General features: G+C 37.0%; 3 protein-coding genes across 4 annotated transcripts; 1 reads left to right on the forward strand and 2 right to left on the reverse strand.

The window, feature by feature from the left end:
- Positions 1-724: 724 nt before the first annotated feature.
- LOC307163906 (uncharacterized protein) lies at positions 725-3,496 on the reverse strand (the record flags this gene model as incomplete). The annotated part of the gene is made up of 2 exons (XM_079880233.1): positions 725-2,965; positions 3,319-3,496. The coding sequence occupies 2 exons, from the start codon at positions 3,494-3,496 to the stop codon at positions 1,626-1,628; spliced, it is 1,518 nt and encodes a 505-aa protein (XP_079736359.1). The 3' UTR covers positions 725-1,625.
- Positions 3,497-3,584: 88 nt separating this feature from the next.
- sap18 (Sin3A-associated protein) lies at positions 3,585-5,116 on the forward strand. The gene is made up of 4 exons (XM_079880234.1): positions 3,585-3,824; positions 4,230-4,339; positions 4,417-4,539; positions 4,628-5,116. The coding sequence occupies exons 1-4, from the start codon at positions 3,753-3,755 to the stop codon at positions 4,782-4,784; spliced, it is 462 nt and encodes a 153-aa protein (XP_079736360.1). The 5' UTR covers positions 3,585-3,752; the 3' UTR covers positions 4,785-5,116.
- A 401-nt stretch (positions 5,117-5,517) lies between these two features.
- Positions 5,518-9,606, reverse strand: ska3 (spindle and kinetochore associated complex subunit 3). 2 transcript variants are annotated; one of them, XM_079880533.1, is made up of 10 exons: positions 9,496-9,606; positions 9,128-9,249; positions 8,976-9,037; positions 8,724-8,895; positions 8,168-8,600; positions 7,133-7,176; positions 6,487-6,677; positions 6,148-6,339; positions 5,807-6,013; positions 5,518-5,697 (listed from the first exon to the last, which is right to left on the reverse strand). In XM_079880533.1, the coding sequence occupies exons 2-10, from the start codon at positions 9,234-9,236 to the stop codon at positions 5,674-5,676; spliced, it is 1,434 nt and encodes a 477-aa protein (XP_079736659.1). In that variant the 5' UTR covers positions 9,237-9,249; positions 9,496-9,606; the 3' UTR covers positions 5,518-5,673. The 2 variants fall into 2 exon arrangements, with proteins under 2 accessions (XP_079736659.1, XP_079736660.1); XM_079880534.1 differs by having other exon boundaries at positions 9,554-9,596.
- Between the last annotated feature and the right edge of the window lie 5,291 nt (positions 9,607-14,897).

Raw genomic sequence — 14,897 nt, forward strand, 5'->3', positions numbered from 1 at the left:
TCTTGTTCTCATGTTCTTTACTGGCTCCTGAATTGTCCTTTAATTAGTCTAATCTCAAATCCTAAAGGAAATCACACAAATATCACACATAATTAAGCACAACAAACAAAAAGACAGACAGACAAACCCTCTGCTTATAAGTTTTGACCATGGATTTGACATGTTCTGATGAATGATTGTGAAACAGGAACTGTATAGTTGACACTATGGCACATACATTTCTTCAACATCAAGATTTTCAGCTAAAATGTAAATGAATATATAAGAAAACACGTATATATATGATGACGACATATTACTGGTAAACCACTTTTCTTTTACACCTTTTTGTTTATTTTAACTCATACTCGGTTGGGACAAATTATATATATATAAATTTAAATTATTTTTTACAGAATGTCACAGCACAGGACAATTTCATGTCAATTACCTAAAAAGTACTGCAAAATTAGAAGAAGAAGAAAAATATCTGTAGCCTATCTTGTTGTTTTTGTGTAATAAATTAGAAATTCACGAGAATAAAGAAACGGAAAAGGATAGGCTAGTTCACCCAAAAATAGTATGGAGGAAAAAAATACTATGGGGCCCATCAACTGTTTGATACCAAAATTTTTCAAAATATATTGTTTTGTGTTCAGCAGAGGAAATAAATTCTTTGTGTAAATGATGACAGAATTTTCAATTTTGGGTGAACTATGCCTTGAAGAGTAACAAAATACCAGTTCCAATTACAAATACTCAAAATTTTATGGAGACATTTTCATACATGTTATACAACAGGATGCTTCATTTTGATGATTACAGTTGTGTTGGTGAACTTTACACATAGAATGTATAAGTAAAATGGAATATTCAACACAAGTATTATCTTCACAAACCATAACATAAATAAATGGAACACACACCCACACACACACACAGAGAGAGACACACAGTTAAGAGATAGCCAGGGTACAGTACTGAAACATGTGCAATGGTATATATTCAGAGTGAATATATAATTCTAAATGTTTTTAGAGTTGATTTAAAACAATGATTATATAGCAATGCTAACAACTAAACTGTAATTTTGTGGTACTTACATAATCACATTACATGGTAGAATGACAAGGCATCATCAGAAGGAAAGAACAAAGTACTGCTGGATTAATGCAAAAATATAGTGTATATCTGTACAGAAGCAAAAAAGAAAAAGAAAAAAAAAAGGTATAGGCCTCACATGGACAAAGGCACTGGAACTAGGGGCAGCTGATGTCACAATACACATGACTATAACTGTCTCCGACTGAGACGCCTTCTTCGGTGCCTTGAATATTTTACATTCTCAGCATACAAGCTCCACTCACAACAATAGCAACTTAAAGTTAAGCTATGTATGGAATGTCTCTATCAAACCAAAGCATGAACAAAAGTTAGCTCAAGACTAGAGAGAAAATTGTCCAGTGAACAGTGCCTGATGAATATGTTTGGTATTAACTGGTCCTTAGTTTGCATAAATGTTCTCATCCCTCTTTTAACAGCAGAAAATCTATTCTCTTCTGTAAAAATGGGGAAACAATAAAGGTGCATTCAGCCATTGTACAGGTAAAAGTCGCTCTTGCAAAAAGTGTGGCGAACATGAGCAATCATTCCAGGGGTGCAGCAGAAATACACAGATTATTCAAGGCACAAGCAACCTGCACTATCTTATCAAAAGTGCTCACATTGGAAGTGCGTTCTATGACTGTAAAGGGACTCTCCACAGGTCCGGTCAACATACAATATCTTCTTTTGACCATGTCTATTACATTCCCAACATGCCTATGAACATTCATTTTATCTGAAAGAGCACCCACCAGTGAAAAATCTTCTCCACTCTGACTATTTTCATTGTAACTGCAACTAGTGATTTTGAGTTCAGCTTTGCAAGCCCCTACCAAGCCCCCAATGTCAAAGTCATGCTCGGCCAGAACAACATCACCGGGCAGGAGCTTACAGAGAAGGCCAGAACCCTCGACTAAATGCTTGTCGCTGACGTGACCCGGCGATCCCCTCGAGACAAACGTGACCACACCCTGAGGAGCAACACCTATCACATATTTAAGCTCATTCACCGTGGACTGAGCTGGGACAGTCAATGCTGTAGACGCAACCTCTTGGTTTACATCCACACAGATAGCTTTTTCCAGAGACACCCTAAAGCAGTCAATGATCACTGCACAGTCTGGGTATGTGCAACGCAAAGCTGCAGGTAGGTTTTTTCTGAGCTCTACTCTAGATGGCCAAAAAACAGCAGTGGGCACGAGGGTGGTGAACATTATATTAATAATCCGATGGACAGTCTTGGTCACTGTGGCAACCTTGACCCCAAAACGATAGGCCAAGTCTTGGTTTCTAAGATCAAGCCTGAGTCGCATGAGAGTCAAAAGCAGTTGTTGGAATTTTGAGAGTTTCGCATTTTTGTCCCCTTTCATGTGTGGCACGAGAAGCAACATCACCGTCTCGAACACAAAGTAGTTTGGCAATCCTGTATAAAACCGAACCTTTTCTGGATCATTTTTGAAGGACGCCTCAGTGAGAGACATCTTTTCTATCGATTCCCTCAGCTCCATATTCTCTTTCTTAAGAGCCTCAAGACTGGACTCATATTCAGAGGGAATGCTTTGCACTGGACTTCCTCTTTGGTTTACACTTGTCAGTGAGATTTCTTCTTCTATGCCATCTTCAGTCTTATCATCCTCTTCATCACAACTACTTAGTGAAGAGGAAATACTCTCTGGCTCATCTTGACTTCTCATCTGGCCATGATCCTCCAAGAAACGCCCTTGTCCTTGCAGGAAGAGCAAAGCATTGGCTGCCTCCACTTGTGCCTCTTGTTTATCATACATTTCACAGGCACTTGCTTCTTTCGTATTTGGCGACAGTGGCGCTGAAGTGAAAACCGAAGGAACATAGTCTGGGGATCGAGGATTTTTCACTTGTTTTCCTGTAAATGGAACAAAAAATACATTTATTTTCTATAATCAGTGTTTTAATCATATTGCAAACCTAGACTAGTGCATTATACCTAGAACAAAGCATTTCTGTTCTGATTCCTAAGTGGGGTATGCCAGAGGGTTAAAGCCTAAGAAACATAGTGCAAATTTTTCCTTTTTCCCAAAGTGTATCAAAATGGTAAAGTTAACATGATGCCCCTCTATCTACATCATACATGGGCGTTGCAAATATAAAAACATATTCCCCCACTACCAGAAATATCTACATTCACCCCAGCGATGTGCATTATCCCTGCAAAAAAAACAAAACAATACAATATCCATCACATCCTATTTAACATACCTGAAATGAAGTGAGTGCTGCAGAGTCTACTGCCCTCGTTTGGCACCCACCCTTCACGATTCACAGCAGCGATCCAGCGCTGCTTCCGCTCCGGGTCCCGTGGAAACCTGTAGAAGGATAATGTGGTCCCAGGAGTCCTCCTGTTTCGACACCCGGCCACTACGCACGTGTGAACCATATTAAGGCCACCGAATTTGTGGACGTATTTGCCTTTCGTCACTAGTAATATTTACAATCTGACTCCCAAAATGGCGGTGGGGGTTGCGTAGACGACGCGAGTGTGTCGTCATTTCGCTGGTTGTCATCGGTTGGCTGTGATTGGTGTTCCCAGTCACTGCTGTGGTGATATCATCCCACTGCGCCGCGATCGCTCATTGCTAACAGGCGTTGTGAACAGCGATTCATCGGTGATTTTCCAAAGAAATTGGATTAAAATGGCAGTAGAATCGAGGGTTACACAAGAAGAAATCAAAAAAGAGCCAGAAAAGCCAGTGGACAGAGAAAAGGTTAGTTTTTCGTTGCTTCTGTTCGTCAGTTGCGCAAAAATTCGTGTACAAACGACGCGTCTTGCATGCTAAGCTAATTTGTAAATTTAACTAGTAAAAATTTAGGTATATAGCATATTATATGATACTGAAATGTCTAGTTGCACCATAGTATACTACAAATCGTACCTTAATAATATGTGTATAGCATTTAATATAAATAAAAATAACATGAAAAATATTAAGTAACTTATATAACATTAACTAAAGATGTGACACAAACGCATTTTACTCCACCTGTACTACAATCACGGAATTTAAGACATGAATATTGTTGTCAATATTGAATAAATGCACATACTCGTCTGTTGATTGTGTTTCGGTGGAGTCTGTTATTTATTTCTGCATGTGTCTGTTGTCCCACAGACATGCCCACTTCTCCTGAGAGTGTTCACTACCAACAATGGAAGGCACCATCGCATGGACGAGTTTGCCCGGGGGAATGTACCATCTAGTGAGCTTCAGATTTACACCTGGTAGGTCTTATTATAAAACTTGATTTTTTTTATTAAATAAACCGTATGATTCAGAATTGTTTCTGCATGGGTTACAGGATGGATGCTACTTTGAAAGAACTGACAAGCCTGGTGAAGGAAGTCTATCCAGAAGCTAGAAAGAAAGGCACACATTTTGGGTTTGCCATTGTTTACCCAGACCCTAAACGACAGATCTACAGGTAATGTATACGGAGGCATTATATGTAGCTTGGTCCGTTTAAATTTGTAATTGTGAATTTTGAGTAACCTGGCTGGCTTTTGTTGTAGGGTTAAAGAGATTGGCAATACTGTTTCGGGACGTAAAGGTGCAGATGACTCCATGACGCTTCAGTCTCAGCGCTTTCAGATTGGAGATTACCTTGACATCGCGATCACTCCGCCGAACCGTGCACCACCTCTCCAAGGACGCATGAGACCCTACTGACCCTCCTGAAACAAGACTTGCTTGCATTTAAACAGAAGGAGAATTCCAGAAATCTGCCTTCCTACAGAGTTTAGTTCAATCCTTGCCTGTGCTTTTCAGGTGAACCTCAAGACTCTGATCATCTGTTTGTGAAGTCAGAACTAAACTCTGCAGGAAGGTCCATCTTCAGCAGCAGGATTGGGTAGATATTGGGGGTTGGAAGTTATATAGATTTTTTTTTTTTTCTTCATAATTTACATTTTTCCATGGGGTTTTATACAAGGTCTACCTTTTAAGTTTTAGCCCTGTTACCATGATTCCCATAAAATGTTGAATAAATTTTTTTTCCAGTATCTTCTTTCTGGTCTAAACATTTATAAACTGACTTTTTTAATTAAAAGGAACTAATTGTGTGAACAAAATACTTTGGTTTCACATTCAGAATTAACCTGTTAGTTTTAGGTTTTCATAGACACAAAGCTAAACTTAAACAAAATGACCTACATAATAATTTAATTATGGAGTCAAATGTTTGGCTTTTCTGCATTTTGTCCATCTTGCCTCATTTGCAAACTAGTCTGGAAATAGTGTAATAAACCGATAATAATATGTGGCATTTGTGCTACAGCTGTTTCACTACATTACTCTGCACATTTACCAGAAATGTACATGAGGACCTGGATAATTGTATTTATATAGTTCTCTGATAAGTGTTAGCTCATTCCAATGTCCTTTTGACCAATGCCATCATTTTAAATTCTCTTTATTAAGTATTATTTAAAAACCTCCTTAAAAGTGTTTTGCACTTATCAAAAAAATCAGTCAACAGAGTCATGGTGTTATGAAATCAATCTGCTGTTCTCCACTCCGTAGACTTAAAGGTCTGCAGCACAGATCCAGTGGTGAGCGCTTAAGATTTGCACTGAGCCACAAGCTAAAAGAGGGGGAGGAAAGTAAAAAATTAACCATATTTGAAATGTTTTCTTTGACAAAAGTCCAATTTGCAATAGCGATTTCAGCATTACAAGGTTGTAGTGACTCACTTTTAAGATATCCTGAGTGACTGAACTTATATCTGGCATCTCTGGTGTGCATGGCTCTGTGGGAAACTTCACTCTGACTTTTGGAGTTGCAAGGCACCAATCCTGACTGAAGCCATCTTCAGGCCTTGGGACAGGGGTTTGCTTCAGCTCTAACACATTACCTGCACCCATCTTCATCCCAGAGACACTTTCACCAGATGCATTTTTCTGTTCAGAGTTGATGGAAGGGAAAGCATTATCTGCATCTCAATAAATGAAACTATAAACCAATACATTTATAAGGTTAAGCATGAAATCTAGGGTATAATGATTAAAATATATTTAAAAACATGATTGCTTACAAAAGCAAGAGAACTCCCAAAAAGTGACTGCAGGGACGGGATCTCTGGCATCGCCTCATCCTCGTAACGTAGCACTTTTGGCATCTCTGGAGCGTCAAACGAAGGAGCTCTGTTAGTGTTTGAGAGATTTGGTAGGTGAAAGCTGTCCTTCTGTGATCCCCTGTGCCTCTCGCTTTCTTCCTGCTTTTCGTCCTGTGAAACAGTAATTGCAGTGAATAAGTGAAACCATTACACATTTTGACAGGTATTGTAGGTGATCAGGGTTTAATGTAATAAAAGTCTCTTGAGGCAGATTTACACATCAGTAACAAAGGTATTGAGTAAAGGGGCACATCACACCTTTTTTATTAGCTTGCTGACAAAAGGTGTCTCAAATGCAGGGAGCTCTGGGGTAGAAGGACAGTTATTAGGGCGAGGAGGAGAATCGAGATCATTCCTTTCTTTCAGTGGTGGAGAGGACGGGATGCGGTGCTTCTCAATCTTAAATCCTGGGGTGCAAAACACAGGAGGCTCTGGGGATTCCAGACTCTCTGAAATATTTAAACACAAACATGCAAATCAATAAGAAACAGAGCGAATATAAAGAGCCAACTTCTTTTGTAAACAGTTAGTAAAAGTAAACACATATTCAGGATTTCAGAGACCAATGCCCGGTTTCACAGACAAGGCTTAAGCCTAGTCTGCATGTTTGAGCTGTCTTAAATGAAATGACCTTGCAATGACATATCTTAAAACATGACATATCTTAAAATGTCAGTGCCATTGTTTTGTCTCAAGATGCACACCAATAATTTTTCTTTTCTAAGACACGTTTATAAAAGCTACTTAAATGTCCTAATTGAACTAAGGCTTAATCTAAACCCTGTCTGTAAAACCGGGCCCAAATGTAATAGTTAAATAAACAATTATTCAAACAACCATATAGGTTAACTACTAATCTTAATATTCAAAAAATAATATTCATTAAAAAGTCTAAATGATTTACCATCGGCGACACCTTTGTTAGGCACAGAAGACAGAGTTCTTTCACTGTGAAAGACACAAAACACACATATTACTGCACTACCATTCAAAATTTGGCAGCAGTAAGATAAAAAAAAAAGTACAAATTAAATTTGTAAATTAAATTGACAAAGGCAAATTAAATTGACCAAAAGTTATAATAAACACATTTATTATGTTACAAAATATTTATATATATGTATTTATTTATATATATATAAATGCTGTTTTTTTCAGCATTTCAGCATTCCAAAAAATCCACAAAAATATTAAGCATAATAAATGTTTCTTGAGCACAAAATGCTGAAAATTCAGCTTTGATCACAGGAATAAATTTCATTTAAAATATATTGAAATAGAAAACAGTTTTTTTTAAACAATATAATATTTTTTTTTACTGTATTTTTAATAAAATGCAGCCTCGGTTAGCATTCATTAACACTTCATTTTACAGTTTAACTTTGTTAAACATGTTACATGTAGTTACTATAGTAATATAACTATAAATTATACATATTTACATGCAACTAAACCTAAACCAAACCTAATCCTAACCTTATAGTAAGGACATGTAGTTGCTTAATATTACTCACTACTTAAATGTATAATTACAGTAACAGGGACACCTTAAAATAGTTACAGAGACTTCTTTCAAAATCATAAAAAAAATTGTATATTGTATGTATTTACAATGTATGTATAACAGCTGGCACAGAAATACGCAGAGATCTGTTAGATTATGTCCCGCACAATCACTGCAATGATTATTTCACTTGAATCTTTATCATTTTATAATTTCAAAATTTTGTGCAAAATGTCGTAAGGTTGTAAAGATCCTAGCAACTGTCTTACTCCTAAAGATGTAAATTCAACTTAGACAGCATTAAATCCACCCATGGAGCTGAATTTTGTGACTTTAAAATTTGAAGTACATTTTCCAAGTGGCATATTTAGTCTTTTCAGAAGACAAACATGCTTGTGATTTTGCATTCACAACCAGACACAGTAAGCAGCATACCTGCAGGTCTTTGGTGGTTTCTTGTTGAACAAATCCATGGTAAAATCATTGTTCCAGCACATGGTATACTCAGAGATGCCGAAGTCCTCGAGTCTTGGGGTCGGAGCATCTTCCTCCATACTCAGAGAGCACTTGGGTGTCTTTGGCTGCGGTGGATGCATGTTCATGACAAACGGTGGTGGTGACAGAGCCACGGCCGGGACAGGAGCGGCGCTAAGAGACTGCTCTGCTTCACCAAGCACTCTTTGGAATTGAAGTGCAGACAGACCAAAATCGGAGAGCTTTGGTGTCCGCAGCTGGTCAACGGGTGGTGGCATCTTCTCAGGCGTCTCTGACTGCTGAGCATCTTCACAAACCCCTTCTCTCATGCCTTCATCTTCCTGTGCTGCATCTTTCTCTGCTTGCTCCTTTGTCTCTTTTGTACCGTTAATCTCTAGAAAAGTGAGCAACATTTCCATTGACATATACATGAATTGTAGCAAAGCCTAAACTGAAAACAAAACCAAATTACTATTTTAATCATTAAATAGAGAAAATTGCTGTGATAAACATTTACCTATACACCCCTGTCTTGCTATTCGTGGTCTGTAGCCATACTTCACATAGTGTTTCTTCAGCCTGTCTATGTCTTCTGTGGTCCTCTGCTTCAGCACCAAGCATCTTCTGATGAAGCTCCTCAGCTCAGTACTTGTTGTATCACGTGTAGCAACCTGATCTTGAACTTGCCGCTGCATATGATTTTGTGACAAATGTAGCCCATATTTAAAAATACACTAAAGTCATGGACTATAAGTGAGCATACACATACCTTCAGTGTCCTGACTTCAGAGTGCAGCTGATACAGTGCTTGAGCCCCATTCTCTTCATCCTCTGAACCACCACAGATAACGGTCAATGGATGCAAAATTATGACCTGATCATTTATTACTAATAACTATAAAACATTTACTGCCAATTTACCATCGTCATCTTTGAGGTTCTGACTTGTTTGCAGGAGATTGTTGCTTTCAGTCTCCAGATAAACAGTCAGTTTCCGAAGCTTTGCAAAGAAACGCTCAGAAGGATTCATGCTTAATGTCAAACTGAAATGACAATTAATAACTAACGTTAGTAATAATAAGAAAATTGAATATTTAAAAAAAAAATATATATATTAACATAAAAATGCCGGTAGTCATTTTCTGCATAAACTGTAACGTTAACTGTTTTAGATTGTACGGCTATACGGCACAATAACAAGTAAAGTTAATAACTAAACACAAGGAAGCTAGCTACTGTCTAGAACACATTCATTTAAGAAACACACGGTAACCGACAACGAATAATACCTTAACAGAAGTACTGTGGTTTTATGAACTCGATCCAGAAAGCAACATATAAAAACACCTCTGAACTGTTGTTTCAAATTTCGCGGCACATCCGGGTTCGTTTTGACTGACTCGTTAGACTTGACGCACATCCAAACACAATGGCACTCATTACTGCCACCCAGTGATGTTTTGCAGAGTCATTCTACGCGAATGTTAAAAAGATAGTTCACCCAAAAGTGAAAATTTTGTCATTACTTTGTCTCACTCTCACCCTCAAGTTGTTCCAAATCTGCATGAGTTTCTTTGTTCTGTTGAAAACAAAAGAAGATATTTTTAAGAATGCGGGTAATCAGATAATTGAAGGCACCCATTGACTTCAGTATTTTTTTTCCTACTATGGAAGTCAATGGGTGCCTTCAACTGTCTGGTCAGCATTTTTATTTTTGCCAGTGTGTGGTTAACAGATCAATATTGATCCACATACCTTTATCTTTCTATAAACTTAAAGGAACACTCCACCGTTTTTTGAAATAGGGCTTATTCACCTTCTTTCCTACATTTAGATAGGTGGGCAAATGCATTTTTTGTCTCAGTGCATTGTTTTAGTTTGACAGGGTCGGCTCTAGCTTAGCTTAGCATAATGAATGGAATCCTTTGTTGCCAGCTAGCATGTCCTGAGTAAAAGTGATAGAAAAAAAAAAAAAAACACCTTATTACTTCTTGTGGCCTGAGTATTCACAACGAGTACAAATAGCGATGCAGATTAACACTAGGCGATTTTCTAGGCAGATACTGACTTATATATTAAGGACTATATTAGGGGGAAGCACAGGCGAAGCACTGCTACTTGGGCGTGATATCTCTGCGCCCAAGTAGCAGTGCTTCGCCTGTGCTTCCCCCTAATATAGTCCCAAGTCAATATCTGCCTCGCCTAGTGTTAATCTGCATCGCTATTTGTACATGTTGTGAATACGCAGGCCACAAGAAGTAATAAGGTGGGTGTTTTTATTTTTTCTATCACTTTTACTCAGGACATGCTAGCTGGCAACAAAGGATTCCATTCATTATGCTAAGCTAAGCTAGCGCCGACCCTGTCAAACTAAAACAATGCATGCACTGAGACAAAAATGCATTTGCCCACCTATCTAAATGTAGAAAAGAAGGTGAATAAGCCCTATTTCAAAAAACGGTGGAGTGTTCCTTTAATTGAAAATATAGTTTCCAAAAAACAAACAAATTCATAGTTTTCATTTAGGCTAGACTAATAATTGCGCTTTTTACCGCTTTTTGTCTACAGATTTATGATTTTTGATATATTATTGTGTAACCAATGACCTAATCCTCAGTTAACACTGGACGCACAAACCGTTTAGTTTCATTCATCCTTTTAATGTGCCCCAGACTTCAAATACAGGAGCTTCAGCGCCTTTATTCCCCCCTACATTAACACAATAGTCATGACAGGATATCTCCTCAGGGTTCTGTATGCTTTGTTTAATTTCTGGACACCTCATTCTTTTAAATTACATTTACTGTTCATCTGGATTATAATTACTAAATGAACTGAGTCTTTCCATTTATTTAAAAAGCACTTGTAATAAATAGAGGTCAAATTAAATAATTGAACATCTACACACCACGAAAAATGTATTGATTGCGTTCTAAATCATTTTGATGTGGAAAAAAACTCAGGGACAACTAATTCATGTTTTAAAAAGTCTTTATGTTCTTTATTAATTCATGTTTTATATTTCCTTGACAGAAGAGAGACTTCTAAACTTGAATACTTGTTCCTCTAAATCTGTGTGAGTAACTTTAATACATACATGACTAATGAAACTTTCTCTTTGAATGCCCACAGAGATTTCTGAATGCATATATTAACTCATGGACAGCCAGGGGGGACTAACTGTTATCAAACTGCTGTCTTTGTTGATTTATGGACCTGATTTAAATATGGTAGAATATATATATATATTTGTATTTAGAGAAGTAAAAATATAATGTGATCTTCACAACAACAACAACAACAACAACAACAAAAATTCAGAAAAAAATAAATAAGAGAAAAACATGCAAATACAGAGTTCCCTGTTTAGCCTATATCTTTTTAAAATAAAACTTTTATAAACATCTGACCTTTTAAAAAAAAAGTTTTTTTAAAAAAGATTCAGCTTTTTTCTCCTTTTTGGATAATTTAATGACATTTTTAGCGAATTTATATATATATTAATTGTAAAATATGGAGGATTATTTCTAGGCCCTGACCAAATTTGTGCATTATCTGCGCTGATTTTCGGGGGAAATCTGCTGACTTTTGTGGGACATATAAACATGTAAAAATTAGCTGAGTGTAGGCTGAAAGCTAATCTGACTGAAATGAAGGATACCGGTGGGCGCTGTTCTGGATACCTCAGAGAACAGGCTGAGGAAGACTTAAAGAGGCAGAGACGGTGCATCCTGCTGTGGGCACTTGGAAAGTGATAGTCTATAGCAGCAGAAGCCAGGAGGGAGGAACTGAGCAGGAGAAGGAGGCCTATAAACAGTCGAATATCCTCCTATCAGTATTCTCAGAGAAACTGCATTCCAGTGTGGTTGTGTGATGTTGAGTTACACCTTATTCACTGGACAAAGCCTATTTTCCAAACGCTTGTCCACCAGCTGGAATAGAATATTCACAAACCACACCCAGAAATCTATGCCGATACAGAGAGAGGATCCGATAAATAAAGCAAAGCTTAATTTGGCAAATTTGCTGAGGAAGGTGCAGGTATCATGTATCAAGTATCATGTAACATTGAAGATTGGAACAATACATAAACACTAACAAAGCTCCCCAACCCCAAACTTAGTATACAGTATGTATATATGTGGGAAGATGCCCCCTTAAGAACAATGTGGATTTCCTTTTAAACAGTATTATAGGAAATAAATAGAAACATTTCTTAATTTAGTTGTTATAGCACAAAATGTCAAATAAAAGAGGGGTAAGATGGTCAAAATTGATAGATGAAATGTTACTGGAGTAAGAACCATTACTTATAAATTATAAATTACTTTTTAATTCAGTTTAATTCATTTATTTGTATAGAGCTGATATATTTACAGTATCATTATTGTAAAATACTAAATCAACTACTCTATATAGATTTTTTTTTTTGACAAATTAGTTGATAATAATTGAATAACCAATGACAAACCAAGCAGAATCCCAGTAAAATAGATTTATCGGAAAGGTAAAATTATTTCTATGACTTATGTACAGGCATATAAATATTTACATTTTTAATTACCCATATTTTAATTGAATCATCTATTATTTCATCATACCTCAAGGGTCTAATTTTATCTTTTTACTTCAAAATAAAATCTTTAACTTTTACCCCACAAATCCCCAAAAAATGTATGTGTCCACAAACCCCTCATTAACAAATAGACACAAAAAAACTTTGATATTCAACATAATAAAATGTCATACATCATTATTTTCCAGAGACACAAAATTAGATCTATGAACCTCAAAACTGTTTCGGCTGACTAAATCTCGCAAATGTTGATATGTAGATGAAATGACAAAATTATAAATAGCATATCCATTCATCAAAATTCCTGAGATGAGATTTTGTGTCATCTATGGTCAGGAGAAACATTTAGGTGTGTGTGTGTGTCGTCATCTTATCCCATGTTACCAGCATCTGTTAAATCAGCTACAAGTTACTTGTGCTCTAAAATGTGTCATTATTTAACAGCACTAACTTACTTTCTCAACATAACAAAATGTCTTTATCCTGTTGAGATGTCTCCAGGTCTCTCTTGATGTCTGGATAGTCCTCCAGAACACAATGAAAGGTGTCCACTGACAAGGAAAAGAGCTGACAGATAGTCAGAGCTTGTACTGTGTCCAAACGCCTTCCTCTTGTTAGGAGACATGAGTCTGGAAAAGGCAAGGACAGAAATGATTTAACATTAAAATGAACATCTTACCAATGAGTCTGTTTCAAGTCATTGACTATATTACAACACAGAATACAGTACATAATCTAAACAGATTTTGCATTGACAAAGCAAAGATTTATATATATATATCGAGTCAAACCTCCAAAGTAGTCTCCATCACACAGTTCCCTCTGGAAAAACTCATTCTCCACAAGGACCTGCCCGTGCTCGATGAAGAACATGCGGTCACCAGGAGCGTTCTGCTGGATGATGATGTCACCCGCCTGGAAGACCTCATACAGCAGCTCCAGAAGAATGGCATTGATGAAGTTTATGTCACGGTTCCGGAAAATGGGAACTTTTCTCACGTGGTCCGAGCACATGGTCAGCAGAATTTCCTAATTAAACCATCCAAATCATCATTAAATTATAAAGACACTGTTTTACTATTAAGAACATAAGCAAGCTTGTTTTAAGCAATCACTTCTATGAGTATGAATTCCAACAGTGAGCAGCACCTCTCTGAGAGATGAGGACACCCACTTCAGGACATCCTTCTCATCATACCATTTCCCTCCATAGCGAGCCTGATAGTAGTTGTTGATGCGCATACGAAGGGCTTTGGGAAGCTTCATGAAAGTCATATAATCTTCCAGATGGTTTATCTATGTAAAAACAAGCAAATAAGAAAATGGCATACACGATAACCATCTAATATGTTGCTTTATCGAGGTATTTGTTTTTCTTGCACCTTGTTCTTGTACGCTCTTGCTGTTATGTCCACATCAGACATCATAGCAGCAGTGTTGGCAACCATCACTGTGTACATGATGGCTCCAGACACAATGCTAGTCATGACAATCCACAGCTCAACCTCATCTAAAAACAAAACAAAACTTCAAGCATTAAAAGAAGTATCAGTTGTGCATTGTGATTGTTGAATGATAAAATTAGCATATTGCTAAATCGGCTGATCAAAAGTATACTCCTTGCTTGTGGGTGTATCAGAGGAACCATATGATATTGCAGTCATATGAGAGAGTGCCCGAAAGACTCCAAAGGAGTACTTCTCTCCCACGGTGGCGTTCTGACAAAAGACACAAAACAAAAAGTTGACATTAATGCATTCATCTCTCTTTTAAGAACTGTTCACTAAAAGGTTTGTTGGGGAACCAAAAATGGTTTTCTATGGTACCGCTGTGAAATCCCCCCTTTGAAACTTTTATTTTTTAGTGCATCAAAGCACGAACTCTGTTATCGATGACCTCAGTATTAATATTACTGTAATATTATTGCAGCATTCAGCTTTAAAGAGGTAAGATTATAATATAATTTCAACACAAATCAATACTTCATATTGACACATCTATGCATTTATGCAATAGCCACATAAAACGCAGGATAATGTACATTGTAAAAATAAAAAATTATTTATCACAACTTAAAATTCAACATAAATATATATTGTGTTGTTTCAACTTAAA

Source organism: Squalius cephalus, assembly GCF_949319135.1.
Source record: "Squalius cephalus genome assembly, chromosome: 9".
Taxonomy (NCBI): domain Eukaryota; kingdom Metazoa; phylum Chordata; class Actinopteri; order Cypriniformes; family Leuciscidae; genus Squalius; species Squalius cephalus.

Bases quoted from the DNA above. Each gene is read 5' to 3' on its own strand.
- sap18 (XM_079880234.1), top strand. From the start codon at position 3,753: ATGGCAGTAGAATCGAGGGTTACACAAGAAGAAATCAAAAAAGAGCCA. The intron at 4,340-4,416 runs GTAGGTCTTATT...CATGGGTTACAG, and splicing joins GAGCTTCAGATTTACACCTG to GATGGATGCTACTTTGAAAG. The intron at 4,540-4,627 runs GTAATGTATACG...CTTTTGTTGTAG, and splicing joins CCTAAACGACAGATCTACAG to GGTTAAAGAGATTGGCAATA.
- ska3 (XM_079880533.1), bottom strand. From the start codon at position 9,236: ATGAATCCTTCTGAGCGTTTCTTTGCAAAGCTTCGGAAACTGACTGTT. The intron at 7,177-8,167 runs GTATGCTGCTTA...TGTCTTTCACAG, and splicing joins AAACCACCAAAGACCTGCAG to TGAAAGAACTCTGTCTTCTG. The intron at 6,678-7,132 runs GTAAATCATTTA...TAAATATTTCAG, and splicing joins TAACAAAGGTGTCGCCGATG to AGAGTCTGGAATCCCCAGAG.